Raw genomic sequence first — 24,704 nt, forward strand, 5'->3', positions numbered from 1 at the left:
GGAAACTAAGCTGCGATGAAGTCGGTCACCCATGACCTACAATCTCTTTGGAGCTATAATGAGCGAGCTAGGATCTCAATCTCTACAGTTATTGTCTGACAAAGAAGCCGTTTGCCATATGAGTCCTTAACACTAGAGCCCTGACACAGTTTAATAGACTAGGTTGGAGTAAAGATGTGTTTGACATTAAAAAAAAAAAAAAAAGAAAAACAACCTCTACGAAACCTTTTTAAAAGACTTGATTAAGGTCTAATCTTAGTGATGAAGCCCATACTACAACGTTTAACTCTGCAGCTTATTTAGCTTAAATTTGGAAGCAGTGTCGTGAAAGATGAGACATAAACATGAACAACGTCAGTAAAAGCAACAGCTTTATACGGTTCACTGAGTAAACTTTCAATTCAAAGCTCTGAGCAACATCTGTGGTTTACAGCTCAACTGTTCATTCTGTAATGTTTCACATCGCTGTACAGCTCAGCACTAATCAAACGCATTATGTTTTTAGAGTGACACATTATAACTGCATCCTGCAAATCACTGCTACTATTCTACTGCGGCCTTTGATTGTGCCGAAGCAAAAAAAGGTACACAAAGCTTTGTCAAAGAGAAAGCCCTTACGCGGGCGTTTACCTGTGGAGACATCTGCACTCGCAGATGAAAGGACGACACGCATTAGTCAGGAGACTGTTCCTACAGCTACCAGTTACACGATGGGAAGTAAAAGTGATATAAAAAGACAGAAGGCACGAGGGACCGCAGGGCAGAGGACTGAGCCAAGATAAGTGGAGCTTACCAATTTGCTCACTTATGAAGCAGTGGCCTAATTTGCCCAGTGAAGTCACACGGACGAAAAACTCTCCTTTTAGTTCCGCCATCAAACCACAAAAGTAAAACTGGACCCACTTTGGGTGAAAACTTGTTTACAACCTGAATGCTCGTTTTCCTTTTGCTGTTGGCAAAACTGCTGCGTTGCCAATGTTCAGCAACTAACTTGGTGAGTAAAATGTAAAAATAAATAAATAAATAAAAACAAAGCCCAAATGAGAGAAACTGAATTAGGCTTTAAAACATTTTCCTTTATGTGTCTATGTTTTCATTATACAGTCTTCTGAGTATTTAAGAGAAACCTCAAACCCAGCTTCATCTTTTTTTTTTTGTTCTTCTTTCCATGAGTCAGCAAGCTCACAGTTCAATTGCGTATATGCTGATGCTGAGCTAGTAAATGTTTACCATACTCCCCATCTCAGTTTAGCATGTGTGGGTACTATCATTTGTCACAAGCACTACACAACAAGTATGTACAGCTGCGAGTGATGGAAAAATCACTGTTTTTGCAGGTATTTGGCCACAAAAAAAAAAGATTTCAGTCTGATCATAGCACTAGATGAAAAATGAAGACGTCATATAATGAAGGGACATTAACATCTGTCTCAGATTTCACGAAAATCCGACAATAATTGTCAAGACATTTAACTTAAAACTACAAATGGCAATGTTTAAATCCTGTTAGAGGTCAGGAATTACTACCATCAAATGATGTATTTGCAGATATATTTCAATATGGACCAAAGCTGTGGGAAAAACATTGTCATCTCTAATTTGTAATTCACAATCAAACCAAAATCCAAACACATCTTTCAAATAACAACACAAGTAAGTGACCTTGGAGTCAATGCTCAATACTGTTTATTTGATATTCTGTGGAATAATCCCATAAAACTACTTATAACATATATGCGTGTCTAAACAAACTAGCATCTACTTCCACTCATTATGAACACCAAACTAGACTAGCAAGCAGATCTGGATTATTTCTTCAGAAGATGGTGAGGCAGAATGGGAAACTACTTACTTAAGAACCGTTGGCACCATTTGTACCTGCTTAGCTACTGGCAGGCACGCTACTTCCTGGTTGGATGAGTGACTAACATATAGCAGGTGGTGCGGTACACTTTCCTCTCGTCTTGGTTCAGCGTGACCTTGTCAACCTAATCCCTTCCTCTCTTCTCCGGCTATGCAGGCTGCTTTGAGCCTTGACATGGGTATTGTTTGTTAGATGACGGGGTGGGGGTTGGGTTTGAAGTACGCTGGGGCGGGTTGATGGGTATCATGAGAACTGAAAGTGCTGCATAGAGGAAGGGCAACCTGAACGCGCCTTTATGTTTACTGCATGCAAAATGTGTTGAAAGACTTTAGGAGGAAGTGCCTGTGTGTGATGCATCTGTAGCCAGTTATAGCAGAAAAAAAACAGGAACAAAACTACTCTCTTTGACTGGTGGCTTTATAAGATTGTCTGTGGTTTGTGGCAGGATGTTCTTAGCGACACTTATAACATACATATGAAAGACCTGTTAATAGACGGTGCTGTACAGAATGTGTAACTCCTATATACACAACTAAAACATTGGTGCACCAAAATCCCCGGTCACGACTATTTTAATGTTCAGTTGATGTTGAAACGGCGTAAGAAAGGAGCTGATTCAAGTGGATGATTATTTTGGAGGATGTAGTTTGTGGTGCTGTCGAACACCACTACTTGAGTTAAACAATACAGTGTTTCTGTTATTTAGCGGAGCCCACTGACTGAAATGGCGCAATCGACAATATCTCCACTACGCACAGTTTCTCTCTCAGTTATTTTTAACTAATGCTGAACACGTTAACCTTCGAGAAATTAAGATTTAGTGCAGGACTGTTATATTAGGATACAATCCTTTTCACTAGTGCACCTAATAAACTGGCAAATGAGCGTAAATAAAAGTTAAAATAGTCATAGTGCAACACTCTGTGCGTTTACATGCAAAGCTTCATCGAGTCATGCTCGATATTTGTTTTTCTGCGGTTCTTGTCCCAGTTTACATGCAACAGAGAAAATTGAATAACTGACTGGGATATGTCCTCCTCCTCCACACTAGGTGGCGATATGTGTCTGGTCAGCGGGTAAATACGTCCCCCTTTCTGGTTGACCTATTACGTCATATAATAAACAACTGGAGTTGTTCATATGGCAGAATGGCATTTCAAATTAGATGGATAACAGTTCCCTCAGGTGGTTCTTCTCCCGACTCTGTTTACCTTCTTCTTCTGCAAACGGCTTTCTTGGATGTTTTTGTTCCGGGGTCATACGCCAGCGCAGTGTTGTTGAGTTTAACTCCCATTCAGGAGTATACATATCAGAGAAAATCGATTTCCAATCGCATTATCTGGGTGTCTTAACCAGATAAGGAGAACCTTGATTTTAGTCGAAGTAAAGTTTTTACAAGAACTTAAGTTGTCCAGTTAAAGTCGGATTAAGGCAATAATTGTTTTGTTTTGTTTTTTTCACGTACATGTAAATGTACTATCTCAGTTTTTGCCACCAACAGTTATTTTAATTATTGGTTGACAAGCTTGTCCTTTACATTTGCCAATAAAATATAAAAATATAAAAGAAATCTCACTTATTTCTATTACGGCAAATTAAATGTGCTGGAAGATTAAAATGTAAACCTGCAACCTATTTACGCTTGGTCCTATCTCCATGCTGATTCAGGCTTCTCTTGGTAATCATCTTCTTCTCTTTTGTCTTTCTCCTATTCCTCATCCCCCTGCTCTGACCACAGGTCAGCTGACAACAACAGTATCTATTACAACAATAAGCCACATTCTTGTCAAGGTCATCCACTTGCGTCCGGCCGGGGAGAGAAGCTGTGCAGGGAGCAGAAATCCAGATAAGCTAAGCTGAGCCTACAAGGATTTCTCTCTCTCACCAGTCCTCTCCATAGTCATAAATCTTATCTCCTAGCAAAGGGAAACCTGACAACAAACTGAGAGGCTGTCATCAACAGCTCAGCCACCTAGATTCCCACCCAAATACCAATGATTCACACTCCTTACATGTCTTGAGATTTTGGCCAAACAAGAGCTTGTGAGATCAGTCTAGGGAAGAAAAAAAAACACACACACACACTCTAGCAACCTGTGTAGGTGTACTTAATGTTCAGGAAAATGTTGACAGCTGCAGCAAAACCTCCAGTTTCTCCTGTATTCAAAAGCCCAAAGCTGCGCTGAACATTAAGTGGAAGAAAAATAAATGCTCCTAGACAAAGCATCCAGAAACCTTATCAGTCGAGAAACAAAAGACATTTTTCTAGTCCCACATATTACACAAGGAAAACAACTTGTTATTCAGACTGTGAGATTTCCCCAGAGCCTCTAACCTCAAACTATTTATAGACGATCTGTTAGTCTGTTTCCCTTGTGTTGACTCTGTGCTGTGGGTGGTGCCTTCTCCAAACATTAGAAAGACAATCCTAAGCCACACATCAATAAACACACTTTTCAAAAAGAGAAGGAGTGTTTTGCCAATTACTTTCTATTGTGGGCAGTCACACCAAAACAGACATCAGTGAATGTTATACTTGGCACAACTTGTCACCCGGGTGTCAGATTGTGAAAACTTGCCAGGCTCGATGATATATTAACTTGAATTTAGCAATGCGCTTAAGCTGTAAATAATGATGCTAAATATACACCAATCAGCAACAACATTAAAACTACCAACCGGCGAAGTGAACAAGACTGATGATCTCATTACGAAGTAATGTTGTTCTACATAAACCTGGGTCCTGGCAGTTATGTGGATGTTACTTTGGTACGTAGCACCACCTGCACATTGTTGTAGACTAAGCACCCCCTCAGTGGTAATGGTATCCTTGCATCCTTGCGCCATATGTTCCCCAATTAAGCAACGCACATGTGCCTCGCCATCCAGATGATGTAAAAGAAAATGTAATCATGCAAGGAGGCCACCTTCCTCCATTGCTTCGTGGTTGTATTTTGATGCTATGTTCACATTAGCGGCGTTTTAGGCAGTGGACAGAGATCATCATGGGCGCCCTTACTGTTCTGACCCCTTGCTATCGGAACCAGCATCATTTTTTTTCTACCATCTGACCAACAGTAGCTCATAAGCAGTGCATCACTAAGCCTGAGCCCATGATCTTAAACCACTTTTGATAGGTCCTGACCACTGAAGACAGGAAAAACCACACAAGAGCTGTGGTTTGGGAGATATTCTGACCCTGTCATCTAACCATAACTATTGGTGCTTCTTAAAGTCAATCAAATCCATTTTCCAGCTTCTAACGCATTTAAATGTTAACTTGTTGCCTGGAAGCGGCCATGATAACAATATAATTGTGTTATTCAGTTGGTCATGATGTTAATTTTGCATAATCATGCTAAATGCAGCTAGATGACACATAATAGATAACCTCGACAAATCCCTTGATCAACTCTCAAATTCAACACCCATCATAACTGAGAACATACAGTTACCGTTTAATCTGTTCAGAGGTTAAGGTTGTGGGTGGAGAAACAGATATATGTGTAGGCGTGTACTGACCACAAATAGCGCTTCAGCCGGACTCGCTGCTCATGGTTTAACTAGGGCTTGCTACTCTGATTGACCTCTACTGCTCGCTGTCTCATTGAACCATGTCTATCTTAATGGACGGTGATGTTCACTATTACTGAGTGCCGGTAGTTCTTGCACTACAGACTTAAAACCCTATAGACTTTAACACCCTTATATACCTTTGGGGCAACGAGTGCTGTAGCTCACACCTCATGACATTTCAACACTAGAGAGAGTGAAAAATAGTTGAAAAGACAGGTCACTGACAGGACTGTAGCAGGGCAAGTTACCCCATAGTTTATTTTCTGATGCACACAGGGTGGCCATGACTTGTTTTGATAATTATAGTTTGGAACAGACTATGGTATTATCCCGGGTGTTAAATGAGAAATGTTTTTTCTGGAGTAAACACACGCCAAAAAAGGCTAACACAAGAAACCAGATCTACTTTAGCAGGTATCAAGTAAACTTAAAAGCAGTTTGGAGCGGTTTAAAGCTAATCAGTCGACGCACTTTGGCACGACAACAAAAGCAGATCGAGCCAACAAACGTGTCTAAGACTAACATGTGGCGGCGTGTCAGCGAGATACAGCAGAGCCACCGCACTGCAGCCGCAGTTAGGGGATCTCTATAGCCATGCTCTCCAGATCATTAAAAGCACTAATAAAGTTGGGCTGCGGCGATGTCGAGGGAGCAGGAGTAAAGTGAAACCCACTATATCTCAGCAAATCTCCCCTCTCGGCCAGCCGCTTAGCAGAGGTCTGTTGCTCTCAGCCATCAGAGTTTGATGACCTTGTTAGTTTGAGTGCCTAATCTGCTAATGCCCTGATAAAAATAAACAGTCAGGGCAGTCATTGTAGTCCAACCCCTCCTCCTCCTCCCTTCCAGCCTGTCTGCAGCTGCTATCCATAAACACAGATGATACCTCCATCTTTATTTATCCGAAGGACTCACTGTCAAACTGACAGGCTGAAGAGCCAGTGGAGGCGGCATTATGTATCATTAGTTAAAGATAAAAGCCTTTCATCGAGTATTTCATGTTAGCTTTTCATAAAAAATCCCCAAAACATACAAGGGCTTTGAGTAACAATGATCAAAGTCAGTCAGGCAAATGAAATCAGGCAAAAAGATATTTATTTTTATGCCAAACTGGGATTTTACTTTAAATGTTAGGAACATTTTTAAGTAATCTGCCTCTTTGGTGTTTAATTATTCATAGCCAACACTCGATTTGAGATGAAATCCATATTAATTATTGAACTCGGTGTATATGTAGGAAATTCTACAAAAACCTCTGTCGACAAGTCACAGATGTTTTTTTTACTCTGGATTTCAATGAAGAAAAATGAACTTCTACTTCTACAAAATCAAATACATTGTACAGTATGTGATTATAACCCCCTTTAAGATAGTCTGAAGGTCATGCAGAGTTCTTGCATGATTTTTTTTTTTTTTTTGTAGGCAGGCTACATTAAATGCCCCATTACTCAGAAATTACCATTACACGTCTAGATTAAAATCATTGGCTCTATTATTAACAATGAACATATCCAAATAATTGTGACATACAACTCAAGTGAATGGATTTAACAGCAAAAAAAAAAAAAAAAGAAGTCTTTCTGTTCAGGGGATGTATAAACCTAATGGATATGATTAAATATAATTTAGTTTTCCAGATGGACAGAGAGGCCCCTCCTTACCAAACATAATTGAATGTGCGAGCTCAGCTCATCGCCAAGGACTAAACAACTCCCCAGACTCCACTACAAGCAGGAGCTCATTTCCATATTAAGTTCACCTTTATTGATCCACTCACACACCCTCTCTTCTTGACACTACAACGACACAATAAAGTTCTTCGGGGACATTTAGAAATAACACGGTGAAGGAGAAAAATAAAATCACTAAGGACTAACTATCATAAAAAAAAAAATGGAGCATACTTGAGTAATTGTCCGTTCTCTGGGTGGAGATTGAAAATTCATCTCGGCAGCGATCATTCGGGAAGCTTGCCATGTACACTCACTCGTCAGTTCATTAAGCACACTGGTGAATGATCGAATGTCTACTAACATAACAGGCCAACTCTAAATCTTAACTTCATGAAGGTTATGATGCCGAACATTTGTTTAAAATAACAGAGCAGTTGATTCAATTGTCTTTTAGAGGCTGTGGTTTGTAGTATTATTGAATTGTATTGAGTTGTACGGACATATATTTTTATTATTTTGACAGCTCCATTTTAGTCTGGGGCTAAGCTAAATAACAGAAACACTTGTAACGTTCAGTTTATGTTGAAACGGTATAAGAATGAAAGGTGGTAATTCTACATTAAAGGGTCATAAATGGAGATTTAGTACAGGACGGTTATATTAGAATACATTACTTTTTGCTATTGTACTAAATAACCTGGCAGACAAGCCATCAATCTCTCATCACATCTGTGCCAGGAAGGAAATGTATTTATATACTGGTTTCCATAGACAAAGGTTGCAAAGTAGTGCTAACTGGAATAACTGGAGATTAAAAGCAATGGAAAGCTGAGAAAATGCACAATAAATAAACCTGGTTTTAAAAACTAATAGGTTAAAATAGTTACCCAGCTGAATGGTTTTCTACTTAATTTGTAACAAAGACTGGCAGCTTCAGATATGGTCCAAAGCAGGACATAAAGCTACTATATTATAACTCCACACTGAGGTCACAGACACAGAAATGACCCAATAAATAAGTCAGCTGAATCTGCAACTTTAGTTTCTTAGATCCACAAACATCAGCTGTTTTATTTTGTTGTTTTTTTTGTCTGTCCAGCCCACATGTTTACCGCCTGGGTTCATCGTCACAGGTGAAAACTCTAAAAATCTACTATATGGTACATGTCCAGCACCAAACAGCAGAAAGAAACAGTTAAGAGAGCAGCTGGTGGAATATTTACCAGCTTAAGAGGCTCAACATTTCCCATAGGTATTGGTGGAGACCAAAACAGAGCTTAAAAAAAAAAAACGGGTAATTTGGGATCTGCATTCACCAGGTGGACAGGAAAACTTAAAATAACGATTGCTAACGTTCCCAGTATATTACCATAAAAACAATGGTATACCAGTGCCCTACTCATAATTGGTTTCTGTCGTTTCAGGTCAACTCAGTCTTAAAGAATAAACATACATTATCCGATTCAAAATCAATTTGTAAAATCCTCAAACCGATTTCTCAAAATCTCACAAGATCGCACACAAGATTAGTCCTCATGTGAGAAAGATCCAAAACATGGCAGAAGCTCCTACTCTAAGAGAAACCTAATCGGATTTAAAAACAGATTACGACAGAAAAGAGCTACACAATCCGACGAAATTCGATTCAGGAAATCAGAAGCGATCCCCGGCCTGAGTTTGTAAGGCATCTTTTAGATTAAAAGGGGTTTTCAGATGCTACAAACATGGCTTCCTCTAGTGTTTAATAGATAACATGAGGTCAAATACAACTCATTCTCCTTAAAATGCACGACCTAACCTTTCAGAGAGAAGAAATTACTAACCGATTAGTTCAGATGTGATTAACCAGAATGGGTGAACACGTGGGGGATAAACAACTTATTGTGGAAAACCCTCTCATTACATTATTTTAACTTTCTCCACAAGTGGTCCTAGAAAAGGACTAAATGTCATGTTCCGACCGCGCCGATTAATAAATATTAATCAGCAAACAGAATAAATAAAGACCTCTCTATTTCCAAACACATGGCATCACTATTTCCAGCCGTCATTCACATCTGCACATTGAAACCTCAACAAAGGGTTCTGCTGTAAGACCTGTGTGACAATCACTTTATCATTTAGAGTTATGTTTTTTACATCGCAAACAAAGAAGAATTAGCATTCGCACCTATTTGACAGTCCAACACAATCATGTCTTTGGTGCAAAAGAACGTTGATTCATTTTTTAAATTTCACATTTAATACCTCTATGTGCCCCCACTGGGTCCACCCCATTGGTCCAGATATTTTAGATTTCAGCGCGCACCTTCTCCTTATGTTTGAATGGGTTTCGTCCAGGTGTTTCTGGTTTCCTAACAGTCTAGAGACATTCATTCTTTTTGTGTGTTGGGGACAATTAAAATCTTTTGGGCATGAATGGGAGTGTTGACCACAGGACCAATAATAGTTTCTATAATAGTGACTCTCCAAAAAAAAAAAAAAAGCTATGTCCACCTGGATTCCTAAAGGTTTTTTTTCTTGCATGGTTATAGTTACTTAATTATTTCCAGCAGCACAAGCCACATCACAGCTGTACTCCTTAACTGTAATAAATAAAACACCACAGCCACGACCAAAAAGCTCTGGAACAAGGATGGGAGAAAAAACACAGCCACGTTTTGACAGGGGACTCTTTCTCTGCCTACCATAGATAATGTAACGCTTCTGTATTCAAGGACACTGATGCAGTCTCTGGTGAGCGTATCAGCATTCATGAGAGGACTCTGCTGTGGCAGAGGTGACTTTGATGCATGTGCTACTCTTGTTTAAGGAAAAGAAACAGCATGAGAAAATCAAACCTTCATACACTGGAGACTATAAAAGTCATGGGCACACAGCCAATTCTGCAACTGAAGTATAAGCAGAGGACAGCCTACATTTATCACATGTGGCATTTAAGGTTTTTAATACATGAAATCATGCACATACAAATAATTTATAAGACGCGGGGTTCAAAGGTCTGGAAAGCGAGGTCTGCCGTATTAAGACGACTTGCCAGAGAAAAAGGACAAAGCTGCAGAAAGTGTTTCAGGTGCAGCGCGTCCAATTTAATATTTTTTAACATTAAGTCTATAAAATCTTTTACACAGTCTTTCATCCAATTTACACTGGATGGGTGTTCTGCTATTATGTTCGGCCCTGTGTATTATACCTCTCCATTGGCATTAAACATTTCCCCGACCGCTCATGCGCTTTGAAGTTAATGCTCGGTTGAGTCATCCGCAGGGTACAGCTGGTTTAATTGGTTGTTCTGCTGACAGTAACTTCATCATAACTCTTTATATGTTGTTATTCTAATGCTCTCACTCCTTCGTGGGCCAAGTCTGGCCCTGGTCAAAGAGCCTCTGCCAGCTACATAAATTTAAAAATGTCATGTAAACAGTGACCGACTCCTTGATGCCAAAGTCAAACAGTTGCATGTCATTAAGTTCGGAAGGACTTGGCAGCGAAGCGACACTTGTGTTGGGGGCGATAGTGTATGTACACTTAATGCATATGCAGTTTATTTATTTATGCCTTTCACTTGAAAAGCACTAGAATGGGGTGAGGATTTAAGGGATTCAGCGGTGATGAAGCGTTAAGTCGTTGGACCGGGGCCCGGGTCAGTAATGCACATAATGCTTTACCTCATACTAAAAATTTCACTTTTCCCAACATATAAAGCATCAGTGTATTAATATCATGAGAACCGAGCTTTGCCAAATAAGTAAATCCAAAGTAAACACTATGGCATGAAAGGAATTCGCCTTTTTTTTTGCCTCCCTTAAATTAAGGATGAATGTACAACGAGTGATATATCTTAACCTGCTGTTAAACTCCTTCTCCTGATAACTGTCGACTTTTAAGTAGTAAAGCAATAAAAATGTTCATTTTGCATAATTACAAAAATGTAAAGTGGATTCTTTTAGATCAACAAATTGCACAGACTTGGTGAATTTCTGTGAACACCAGTAAATATTTAAACTCTCACGATAAAATTAAAAACATTATACCCCAAGTTCAGTATTTACTAAAAGCCTGCATAAGTTAAAACCGGTTAAAACTCAGTCCTATATTGTGATAGCAATCCGTCATCTCAGAAATGTTTGACATTGGTCCCAGAGGACGGACGTGTTCTCCCTTTAATTTCTATCAGCAGTATAATCCCCTTTTGAAACCCTTTTTAGGGTGAATTAGAAAGGCCCAGTATTCAAAGAGATGAGTGGAGAGAAGGGGGCGGGAATAATCACAAGGGCCTAGCTGTCTGTGTGGATTAGAATGGGAAAGAAAATCCTTTCATCTCAGATCTGTACTTCCCAGCTTGGAAGCACGCACGCACACTCGCATGCACAGACGCAACACGGCAAACCCCCTAATGCACACTGCTCACGGGAGAAGTCAGAAGACCTCTCTATTGTTCAATTATATTTCTAATACACAAGAAGCCATTATTTAAATTTAAACCCGCGATATTCAATTACGCTCCAAATGCGCACGACCGTCACCGGATTAGAGGAAAGCTCGTATAAAAGCTTTGCTCTCGAGGCTGACCTCTCAGATTGGGCTCCGAGGCACGGCGGAGCGCCGTGGCAGGGGCACGCACACCATCTAACCTGCTCCTCCGATTTCTCGTGACAGCTGCTCTATTTTGGGCCGACAGCCTTTTGACATCCAGCGAAAAGTAACGAAAGGGATAAACCCCCGGAGAACCTCCTCAGGCAGAAAACAACGAGCTAACACCACCAAACGACACCATCTGACAGATAAGAAAATGGATTAGGCATTACGTGGGTTTGCTCAGTTGTCTAACTCCGCGAAGGTTTAACTGAGTGTAAAATGACGAGCCTGGCTGCGTGTAAAAAGGGCTGACACCGAAAACACTGACTGTAAAAACTTAAACGTCTCACACACCTCGAAGATAAACACTCGCGGCACGTGTCAAAATAATAAAAACTTAATAGGATTTAAAAGGATTGCATGTAACCAACACTACGTCCTCTCCTCACTTCATACTAAAACACTGAGGACACTTCAACAGCTATTTAAAAACAGACACTCCAGTGAAACTGCATCTCAAGTACCCAGAAACAGAAACAGTCAAAAACATGCCACACACAAATGTGTATACTTGTTTTCCCGAAGGGCTATACAACCAGTTGAGTGGTATTTTTAGAGCAATTATAGATAATCACACAGTGGGAGCTGGTGTGCAGAACTGTGTTAAGAATCTGACTGCTCTATAGTGCAAGCTTCAACATGCTGCATCGGGTCCTTTCCTTCCAAATCGCTTCTGGTATGGAAAAAATTACATTACGCTCTGGATCGAGTATATCATCCTGCCTGGACTGGATATTCTGCAGCTTAAGCCAGCGGCCCGGGAGAGGCTCTGTCAGAAAACATTTTGTTTTATTTAAAGCTGCAACCCAAAAAGAACGGGGCCCAAAGAAGAGCACGAGCAGATAAGCGAAACTATCTGGAAACGTGTGTCACGCAGATATATTAGCCAGATAAAACCTCAGCTCGCCGACTAAAGACCTGAGCTGCACAATGCAAATTTATGGACGTGCCTGACTTCCACATCGCGGTCCGACGTGCACCTCCACAAAAAATCTCGCTACACGTCAGCGCGCTGCAGGCCACAACAGCTGGTACTGGTCCGAAATCCATTTCCTCATTCGCGTCCCTTCATGGCCAGACAAGCAGAGATAATTCACCCTTGTTCTGCCTCCTACAAACCATCTACTCAGGCCTCTCGTCCATCTTGCGCGTCGCAGTGATTTCAGTAAAAGTAGCCGTTGTTCATCGTTCAACTTCAACTCTGACACGTGTTGCTCCGTTCCAGTCGCCTTTGTTTAAAGGACACAGAGGAAGTCACCACAAGCAAGTGCTAGAGAAAACTACAGAATGATGCAGACATCCAAGCACAGAGGTATAAATGCTCACACCGGCGTAGCATAACACAGCGTAGGCTCAGCGTGCATCGGAGTATTGCAGAAGTGTAATCCCAGCTTTAGACGTCCAACAATCTCAGTGGACTTTGTTCGGCACGAGTGTCACGTTTGGGAACTTTAAACAATTACGAGCAGCAAATGTTCATTCTGAGATTTCTCTGGACCTCATCAGATATTTCTCTGGAAAGACATCACAGCATCTCACTTCCTTTGAACGGGACAAACAAAGAACGAAGCCAAGCGGTGGTGAATGTTAAGTGTTTGCCACTCGAGAGAAACAGAAACAAGGAATGGTGCAGCGAGGTGAAGAATTTCACATGAGGAATGCGAGCGATCCACTGAACCCGTTACATTTAAACAAACCGGCTGCAAACAATCCCTTTAGAGAAGTAATAAGGGGGGAGGGCAAGAGGCAAGTAATCCTCTCTATAATCACTCTTGCTCAAACACTGCCTTGCCGTTAACTTCCTCTTTGTTGAAAACCCTCCACGAGAAGCGTAGGTATTAAACTACAAATATTTCGTAATAGCGCTTCAATATAATTATTTTAACCTGGACGGGAAAACCGAGAGGAGCAAAGACGTGTGTGTGCACGGGTGGGGGTGGGGTGGGGTTGAGAGAAAATGCTTTTCACATGGTCAAAACAATAGAGACTGAGCAGAAACAAAGCCTCTGGAGACAAGTGAGAAATCCCCACACATAGTCTGCAAACTCTTTTACAACCGTAGCAAGTCAGTACAAACTCTGAGCCACCTCTTTCTTCGCTGGGAGAAAATTCCAGTTGAGGAGGGGGGGGGGGGAAGCCACGTCTGCTCCTCCCCACTGTGTGGGTTTTGTTCTGCTAATCAGACCACATGCCTCAAGGATTCAGGAATCCAAGAGCTCTCAGCCAGCTCCTCTCATTCCACATACAGCCGCAGCAGCCTGTGACAAACTATTCAGTGTGTTGGGGGGTTAAAGACTCTATCCATTCATAACACAGTTCAACCCTCCCTCCTCTCCTCTCCTAATCCATGCAGTTCTTTACCCTCCTCCCCCTCTTACCCCTCATATGCCCTCGCCGTCCCCTCTCACCACAGCAGAGCGGGTTTTTTTTTGTTTTTTTTTTTTTGTCTGTATGCAGCATGCAGACCTATCTGTCTGCATACTGCATGTACACTCGGTCTGAATAGGTTCAAGGTTTATTATTAGACCATGGTCCAACCACACACACCCACCACAGTCTCAAATAGACAAAAAAAAAAAAAAGCAGACCTACATCGAGTTAGTGCAATGAAAGTTTAGATATTCGCCTCCCTCTTTTCCCCCCAGCTTGTTTTTCCCCCTTTTATTTTGGTTTGTCTCCTCTGCGCTCTCCCCTCCCCGGCTCTCTAGCTACTCACGCATTGAGAGGCGAAATGAGGCACGCTGGAAATTTGCAGGCTGACAATGGAAGACAGCTGCTCTCGCTGCATAAGTCTTTCATGAGCTGAATTAGTTGTACAAGCCTTAGCTCCCTTCCCCCCACGCATGCCTCCCTCATAGCGGGCTGATCCAGACACGGCACAACACACCTCCTGGAAAGCTTAGCAGAGGAGGAAGAGACAAAGCTGGAGACGGGGCTTTGTTTGACAGATCTGTGATTGCTTTTTTGCAAAAAAAAAAAAAAAAGTAGCCCAACGTGTTTTGTCTCCCCGTGTAGCAAACCTTCACATGGATGCTTGATGATGTTTTTACGGCTGCATTTCACTGTATGACGGCACAATAATATGATTTTTCTGGAGTAATAGTGATGTTATAAGATTTGGTATTGTTCGCTATTGAAGCAAAACGCAGCAATGTGGAAGGAATGAAACTGAATCGTCAAAAATAGGTTTTCAGACATCGGAGTAGATTAAAAAAAAAAAAATACTAAAAAGGGTTGTTTTCAGATTATGTTTATGAAAAAAGTAAAGCACACTACTTGAGAGAAGGTTCTTACATACGAGGGATAAAATAAGCCCGAACTTCCCCGTCTAAATTTACTGTGGGCAAATTTTAGTCTGCAACGACGCAAGTCATTGACGTAATCGGAGCGTAGTGGATTTTATTTTGTTTACAACAAAATAGCCATTGGAAAAGTAGGATGTTTAGTTTAGCTTCCGTTGTAAACCACAAGCGACAAGTAAATAACGAACAATTAACGAAGCACACGTCACACACTTCCCTGCCCTGACTGGACGCAGGACTATCCAGTCATCCAGGAGGCATTTTATTCCCCTTCACCAGTTAAGACGCAGCACGTTATGAAATCCAAACAGTGATTTACCAGACTTAAACACGGATATAATAATAACTGAGTCCGATTAAAACAATATCACATTCACAGCCAAAGCAAATCGTCTCGATTTTAATACGCAATTTGATTCACTTTTGGAAAAATCATCAGACTTCACACCAACACTATCTGGTTGATAAAGCCTCTCTGTGACGAATCCTTTCACATAGGATGATTATTTTTCACCCCCAGGTTAACGGATTTGTCTCTCTGCAGCAGAAACTGCCTTTAATTGAGCAATTTGAGGAATGGAATCTGAAAAACATTAGAAGTGTTGATCATTAACCGCCGACAAGGCAATCCTACTATGAATAAACCACTTCAACCGTGAGGCTTTTAAGGTTTTTATTAGTCCAGATAGCACTTGAAGCAAAGACAGATTACTTTATACTCAATATCAAAAGTGCCAACACATCTGTGAAGCCTTCTGGGAGCAGACAGGTTAAACATTGGCTAAGGTCAAGGTGACTGCAGGTCGTGTGTGTGACTGGAAAGATCCGGTCCGGCTGTTACATATTTCAAAAACAAAAAGCCTGCGGTGCCGCTTGAGAAAGACTTCCTGTACAACAAAACCATAAACTAAACTTTGCGGGGAATCTTGTGCAAGTTGGCCTGAGCTATAACAATTCTCCAATGTAATCTAAGGTCAGGTTTGGTGAGTAGTCTGTGAAGCAATGCGAATCGGAACTGTTAAACATCGGTGCCGAAGTGCTAGACCGTTGTCTGACAGATGCTTATTAGAGACGGACGTTTTCGATTCATTTATTGTTTTTTCTGTAATAAATTCAAATGCTTGAATGTTGTTTGGCTCCCGCCTCTTAAGGTCCAGATGTACATTACTTGAGGACATCTGGAAATATGAAAAATAGGTTTCGACTATTTAATTTTCAAGTGCAAACGAGCTGGACGCTAAAAGCACTGGAAACGCTTTAATGTGGCAGCGTTTTGGGTTCGTGGGTTCGTACCAAACGACAAGAACGAGCCAAAACAAATTGGAAGCTGCGTGGAAGTTTGGTGGCAGCTTGATATGGAAATATTTTCAATTCTCAGCCACAAATCTCTTTAAACTACTTCTATGTATGCTGATAAACGTGGACATACAAACTTACCAGTTCATTAGGCACACTGCAGAAAATGAATGTACTCTAATGTAGCAGTTGCGTATTAAATCTGATTGATTATTGCTAGTTTATGCTAAAAGGCGGTGATTCAACTGTATGATCACTTTGGAAGATGTAGTTTGTGGTGCATTTAAACTACATTTAATTACACAGTGTTTGTGTTATTGAGCCAACTAAAACGGAGTTGTCAAAATAATGGAACCATGTGTCGTTCCAACGCAATAGAATAGAATAGAACAAACCACAGTCATAACCTGTGTGAAACTACTCAGCACAAGATTGTTATTATAAGGCATTTGTTTTTACTAGTGAACCTGATAAACTGGTAGCGAGTGTATTTTCAAACAGATTTTTTTCCGAGGCGTATTTGCGAAAGGTTCAAATTTCAGATAAGCCAAATAAACCAATGAAACTAAATCGTTCTGGGTCAAAAGCGCTCACATTGCAAAATGTCCGTTTTGCTGTTTTCATTGCCAACGATTCTACGAGGCCGTTCTGATTTTCACTGGCGACTCTGTGAGATAGGACACAGCAAACCTTGAAGGTAGGTGGTATGCGTGGTATGCTTCATAGTCTGCTGCAAAAAGCGCTTTCCCCCAGGGGCAGGGATGTTCACGAACGCAAAAACCAAAGAGGATTCAACCAATGTTAATATTATTACAATCGCACTTTTATTTTCCGCACCTGTTCAGTGATGTTCAGTGATTAAAAAGAGCGCAATAATCAAAAAGGCCGTCGTGAGCTACCTTGATTTTCACGCTTTATGCAGTCGAGTCTTTTGTTTTGCCTACGAGCTCAAAAGCCTCACATATTGTTGTGAAAGCAGCAGCTAATGGCAGACGTGGAAAACAATTAGTGTCAAATGTTTTCTTCCCGTAGCAGAGAGAGACTCCCTGAGGCCGAATGCTACGAACCGGCAGAGTTAACAGCGCAGGTATCACAGCAGCAACGAGGAAGAGCAGGAGATAATTCCATTATCGCATCACGTTAGTCATTTTGTTAACCTCTTCAGACCTGAGCTTTTGTTTGGGGCGCATTTTTGATTTCTCCACTTCATTAAGAAGCATAAAAACAAAGCATCGTCTTTGAATCAGAAGTGGCTTTTGGATAATAATTATGTCCTCATGTGTGGACACGGGGATTATTTCACTCAGTGTTACAATAAAGTCACCAATAAGTAACAAAATATAAAAACATTCATTTTCATGACTGAACATTGCTGTGCAAAAGCAGAATAGCAAATAATGAACGTCCTCAATCGAGTACTTGCTAATAAGCGAAGTTATAGCTTCTCACTATTGATAAAAAATTGCCATGTCATATTACACTAGAAACGTTTCAACTTTACAATTTGATGATGTTTTGTACTTTGTCCACTTTTCTCACGTGATTGGCCGGAGAACAAATCTGCCGAAATGCCCACTATTGTGTTTTCACACCAACTAGTATCTAGTTATGAGGATAAAAGTTTAAATAAAGCATAAAAGGCTGCTGCAAACTTAAAACTTAATGTCCGCACATGAGGACGCCGAGTCTCAGGAGGTTAAGCACTAAAATTTAATACTGATAAAATAACTCAAGTTGTGCTCAAAAGGAACCAGTTTCCAAGATTTGTCGTCTGACCACATCGCAAATCAAAGCACAGCTCCTAGAAGGAATTTAGTGTTGGCGTCGGCTGTGCATATACATAAAAATGACAGAAGAAATTATCTAAAAATGTTAGAGCCCAGACACTCCAGCATCCAACTTCCAAAAAACTACTGACATCCAACAAAGACAGACTATGTCAATTCAGGTCATCTGCATCTAGGCCAAAAAAGCTACGTTGGAAGAGGCCGCCAAGACTACAGCCAATGGCCAACAAGCACTAAATAATTCTCCGTAGCAGCAGGTGGCAGTAGTCTGGATTCATTATTCAAAAGGTGAAACTGGAAAAGCTAGGACCAGTCACGAAACTACAAACCATGCTACAGAGCTGGCCTCTACTTGGTGTCAGGTTTGTTCGTTCTGCACGATCATGGCGCTGTGGAAATATTTGAATGCTCAGATGAGGTGAAGATAACCTGGAAGCCGGACTTATCAGTTGAAACACGCCCCATAGTGAAATCCAGATGACCCGTTACCAGACTCATATTCTGATAAAGGAAGAAAAGGTGAACATGGATAGTGAGTAGAGCCGATCAATACATCTCTAAAGTGTTCACAAGGAGTAAACATAGGTAATGTTTGATGTGGAGGGTATCTAACATACCTCAACAGGCATTTTAGTGTCCCTTGAATAAACAAGAGGATTTGAGCGAAATTAGATGTAGTTAATCCCGATGTTTAATTGTTCTGCTAATGTAGCGTCAACTCAGCTTACCTGTCCTAAAGACAATTCAGCGTGGATGAGAAAACAGCGTCACTTTGTAAGTCAGCTTGTTGTAGTAATTTGCACCCCGTCTTAAAATAAGTCAGCTACTCTTCTGCTCCGCAGCCTTTAAATCCCTGGCACTACTTAAAAGGAAAGAGCTGTAACACAATAGCAACAGTCAGTCAGGCAGAGCCAAAGAGAAAGAAGTCAAGCTAGCTCTCATGAGATCCCTCCATTCCCCGGGCTGGACATCAGCAGCAACGCAGAGAGGTGGCTGCGCTCTTTGATTCAAGTGCAGCTTTTTCTTTCGACTGTTTTCAAAGTAACACTGCCAATGTAATTTTCCATGAGAGCTCCTCCATTTATCAAGGCCAGTGGCACATGGAGGAAGCTGACGAATGCCTCACTCCTCTAGATTTGTATAATGAGAGGTGGGAGAGTGAGGCGCACTGAGAGGTGGCTAGCACTTTGAGAAGGAAGTAGACATGATTTATTCAGCATCTGAGAGCCGATGCTTTGGGGAGCTTTAAGTTAGGACACAGACGACGTAGCCACGCAATTACACCTCTACCACGGAGAACAAGATCGCCAGCGAGACGCGGACCGATTAAAGCTTGGATTACACGCCCCGAGTTCTTTAAAATTCAGGGACAAGAGTTTTCTCGAATAATGTGTGTGTATTCATACGCGAATAAACAACAAGTATAGACAATATTATGCAAATTACAGATTACCTGAAGTAATTCCTTCACATCTTATGAAAAATATAAGAAATGAAAAGGCAATGTGCATAAGGTGCAGCGCCATAAAGAAAGAAAATGAGTTGTTTACAGAAGTTTTCCTTTTACTTAATGGCAGTGGAGCACAGACTATGACTGAGTATCACTGCTGATTTCCTGAATCGATGCGATTCTGATTCAAAACTCATTCATTTCGAGATATTTTAGTTTATCGGTATTTTCACAGTGTTTTATCTCTAGTGTCACATGTTACATTTGACTTACATGACGCTAATCTCGTTTAGCGATCCCGCAAGAGTTGGCGCACAAACTCAGATCTTTCAAAACAAAATCATTCTGGATCGGAAAACATTTTTAAAACCCAGCCCTACTAACCTTAGCCCCACTGTTTCAGGTTTTAGTTTAAAGGGCACGTACTCCGATATAGTGTGCATGCTGGCTTATTTCAACTCTACCGTGATGTTTAACAACACATGTTAGCTGTTAATAATAGTGGTTACTTATTCCAAGCAAACTGCAAGAATGCTAAGTGAACACTTTTGGAATACATGGTAAATGATCTACTTACATGGAGTTTTGCACCATAACAATACTCAGAGTAGTTTACAGTGTTGGTGTGCGAATCATGGTGCTAGCCTGGCAATAGGGGGCAACTCTGGGTTCAAGGTAAACTGGCAACCATGCAAATAATGGACAACCCACTCTGCCACCTAAGCCACAGCGCCCACAGTGGCCTCCGGTGGAACTGCAGGTTGTCACATGAAATAATACAGAAAACATCACTACAAAAGAAAAGGTTGTAAAACATTGGTCACTGGGCCTGATATACAAACACATATGCATAAACAAAAGTCAACAATATTCATATCAGTTTGTGCCAGTAGTTTTAAAAACATGGCATCAAGTTCTCGTAGCTTCAGTTTTTTCTAGTCTTATATTTTCATCCTTGGCTTTTACTTGTTTCAACATTAGCCTCAGATCCATATTTACTTTTACTGATTTTAATTTTCCTTTGTCCCCAGGGATGCACCGGGCAGCGACAACCATAAACCCACTTTAAAACCTATGAATGCCCTACAGTGCATTGCCAATACTACAGCCTCCCCAAGGGACCTCCCTTTTATCTCCCCTATGACAGATTTCCCTCGTTTGGACTGCCTGTGTTTGGTAAGTTTGGCTTGGACACTTGTTAACAGAGCTAGCCAATAGAGCCACATCTCAGGGGATAGCTTACATATGTATTTGCTTGGGACCCCCCAGAACCTACGACCACCACCATTTGTCCCTCGTATTGGAGAAAACATTGAGGTTTCTCTCCATGTTGTAGTTTGCCTCACAAACGTACCAAAAACACAACGTTACACAATGTGGCATTTATAAAAAAAAAAAGCATCATTAGCTGAGTTTTGTTTTTTTGAAGGGAAATGCACAAATGTTTTTTTTACACTTCCATTAACTGGTGTTGCCAACTTAAAAAAAAAAAAAAAAAAAAAAACGCTCTTCCAGCCAAAATTGCTGTAAGGCATAATAAAATCATCACATCCATTTTCCCCCACCATCATGTTTTCAAGGATACATTTCATCAGCTATTTGAAAGCAGTTGTGACCTCTCTCTCTCTCTCTCTCTCTCTCCACGTCTCCCTTTTATTCAGTGCTGTCAACCAATTCATGTGGCTCTCCCTTCAAAAAGCCTTTTCAGTCCAAATACATTTTGATTACAAAGACCTCTCCTGAAATTTCCATCCGTAGCAGTCAGCCCAGAGAGGCTCTGCAGCTTGCGTTCGCGACTGGTTGTCCTGGATTTAAGGAATCAAACAGGCTTCCTCGCAGCCCTTCCCCCATGCCACTTGCAGAGCAGCAGGAAAAACGGCGAAGGCGTGCTTTGCACCAGCGCTTCCCTCCCCCACACACGGCTCCACCAGGCATTGCTGGGGCTTGTGGGATTAAGAATGGAACACGATGACAGACAAAAACAGTCCTCAGCACCTCCCTGCTCTGCTGTCTTTTATACCACGGGAGCTTGAAAAGGCTGCTATGAGGCACACAATAGACACAGTGATAGATCAACTCCATGAGTGAGCAAGATAAGTGTGGGTGAATAGCTACACGGATCTTTATATTGTTCTTGTACGACAATGTCAGCGCCGAAATTGTGTTATGTAGAAAAAGTGGAACACGACTTGACATTTACTTCACAGGCGTGATGTTACGTATACAGCTGGCAGTGCCCGTTACATCCTAGTCAGCCATTAGTGCTTTATGAGCACACGTGAAGTACATAACACCTTTATGTTAACCGCAACGCCTCTCGGCTGGTATTAAATTTTAACCTAAGAAATGTATAAAATATGAAGGCAATTGTGCATCCTTTGCAAATGAATCAAGCCTCGGCTGTCAAGAAGGGAAAAGAACATCACTGCTGTGTGGGCCATTTCCTGTAACTGGTCTCAGCATTATATCCGTCAGGGGTGCCCTTATTCATTGTGTGGTAATAAAAGAGAAAACAGCAGTAGGTCTTTTTTATGCATCACATGTCAGACTGCTTCAAGGAACGCAGCACATCTCCGAGCCTGCTGCAAGCAACAAGCCAAACAAGCTATCACAAGAGTATTTTCAAGGAGCCTACAGCCTTCTGGCCTGTTGTATTAAAGCGTACCACGATAATTCAATCGATGAAAGCCAGTAGTGTCTCGGAGATACTTTGAACAGCCTTGTGAAGAACAACAAAAACAAAAACAGTATCTTTGGTGTTTGTTCAGAACGAGCTTTCCAAGGCAAAATGTAGCAAACACTAAAACATTTTGCAGAACAATGTTTCTATGTAGGCGTTTGGTGGAAGAAACTATTTACTAAAATTGCTTAAATCAACTTTAGATAAAGTATGGATGATCAATAGTCATACAATAAAACCAAGGAATTGATCCTATCCTTCCACACACAACGTAACCAATGTTGACAACACAGCAAACATATCCATGCAACATCAAGAGAGATAAAAGTCAAATCTTACCTTTTCATTTTTGACCTTCTTTAACGTCTTGCATTCACTGTTACCATTTTCCACCTCATCCGGATCAGGTTTTGTGGTCAATGCTGGTACTATCCCAACAGGTTCAAGTGCAATATTTCCCATTTGATTGGCTTCTGCCAAGTCTGTTGATTGTGTGTTCTCAAAGGACGCATTACGACTATTCCCCAAAGCAACTTGGCCTTGAGACACGACATCCTTCTCCGAGACACCGATTGCGACGACCGAGGCGCCATCTGTTTTGTCCTTCTTGCTTTTCCCGCTAGCCCCTTCTTTCTCTTTTTTGCCACTGAGGACACCTCTGGAGGCTTTGCCCCCTTTTTCCATGTTCTTCCCAGAGGTGGAATTGTTGCCGGCAGCGGCTGCACTCGCTGCCGTGCCTGTGGGCTCCCCTTGAGTCCGTCCTGTAGTTTCTTTTTTGCCCCCATCTCCAGCTGAAGCTTTGCTACTACTGTCTTTAGAGTTCTTATTGCGCTTGTATTTGGATTTGCTTTCCTTGCCTTGAGAGCCAGACACTGGGGTAACAAACCTGATGTTGTCAGGCAACGCTGCCACTGCACTGGGTGGTGCCGCCATACCGTCCTTGGTGCCAGACATCTCAAGTTTGTCCTTCTCTAAGTCAGCGTCAAGGTCAATAATCAGATTTCCAACACCGATATCCCACTCATCCCCGCTGTCGTAAGTGTCCACCGCATTAGAGTCCACACCTTTCCCGCCTGCAGTGCCACCACTTAGGGACATTTTAGTGCCAACGGCCCAGGATTGCCTCAGTGAGGTCCGACACCCTCTTAGACGGTTTGGACTCGGGGGAAGGGGTTAGAGAATCCTCACGGTGTACTCGTTCCTGTCCCATTTAACCACATTTCGCCCTAGAAAGAGATAAGGAAAATAAAAATGAATTAATCTAATAATTCAGAAACAGAAATAACAACACAACTTCTTTTCATTGGATACATCACAAGGGAAAAAAGGAAAAAACTCATTTGATCATCAGCCATGATCACTGTGCAAACCACTATGGTAATACCCACTGGTGTGACAGCACTGCTCCGAAAAACCCTCTCTTCATAATCACTTCCCACAGTTGTCATGGCAACGATGGGAAATGTAGCCTAAATCCTGCTTTAACAGCCAAGGTGGCCCCACTCGTCTGAATGACTGACTCTCTTTTCACAAGGCACTGCTGATACTGTCGCTACTGATAAATAAGGAGTAGCCGGCCTCACACACCCCCGCGAGGTTCATGGGGCATAACAGTATTCATGTATTAAAAGAGGAGCTTAAGAACATGAATGAGCCAGTGTACGTCTCCGGAGAACACCAGTTCGTTGTATTTGCTGACACAATATAGCCCAAAGGTCACCGTGTTTCACATCTTTTAGCAAAATCCTTGCGCAAATCCCAGTCATTTCTGACTTGGGACACCGCAGATCAGCATGACTTTGGGGGAGGGGGGTCTTGTTAGCTTGAGTTTTATCTTTCTCTGTGAAAATACAACAATAGTTGAGTGCAAAGACTTGAAGAACAACTTGGGATCTTTATGCGAACCTCACCTTGTTAGTGTTTTTGTTGTGGGTGGGTGACTGTGAAAAGAGGTCTCTCCAACATCGTTAATGGGTTTTTGTTGCTACATGCTACGCTGAAAATATGCAGAGGAACTTGTTCATTGTAAAACACACTGGGGTGTCCTTGAGAAAAATGCATAGTATGGAAAAGCAGCACCACTGCCAATCTGCAGTACTTATCTTCAACATCCACCTATTAGTCGGTCAATTTGGAAAAACATTTGCGTTTTATTATTCTTTAAATGTATGTACGGATAATAAAAGAAGAGAGAACTTTTTAAGCTAATGCTTATTGTGCACCATACATCATCAGCAATGGCATTAAACCATTTTATTTTATGGTAAGCCACTGCTTACATTATTAAGTCTACTTGGTAAAACAGATCCTTCCTGCCATTTTCTGCCCATGGTTGCATTTCAGTTTATCAGTTTAGACATTTTCTGAAATCTGTTACTCATCACATCAGCAAATGTGCAGAACAATTCCATTTTTTTGCCCGATTTTGCAGGTGATGTTCT

General features: G+C 41.4%; 1 protein-coding gene across 1 annotated transcript in view; it reads right to left on the minus strand.

The window, feature by feature from the left end:
* Positions 1-24,704, minus strand: part of LOC125005175 (zinc finger protein 609-like) — a 77,881-nt gene that overhangs the window by 30,741 nt on the left and 22,436 nt on the right. The window contains exon 2 of the mRNA XM_047580248.1: positions 22,603-23,489. Within this exon, the coding sequence (XP_047436204.1) occupies positions 22,603-23,361 (759 nt within the window). The 5' untranslated portion in view covers positions 23,362-23,489. The remainder of the gene's footprint in view (positions 1-22,602; positions 23,490-24,704) is intronic.

Source organism: Mugil cephalus, chromosome 3 (genome assembly GCF_022458985.1).
Source record: "Mugil cephalus isolate CIBA_MC_2020 chromosome 3, CIBA_Mcephalus_1.1, whole genome shotgun sequence".
Lineage (NCBI taxonomy): Eukaryota > Metazoa > Chordata > Actinopteri > Mugiliformes > Mugilidae > Mugil > Mugil cephalus.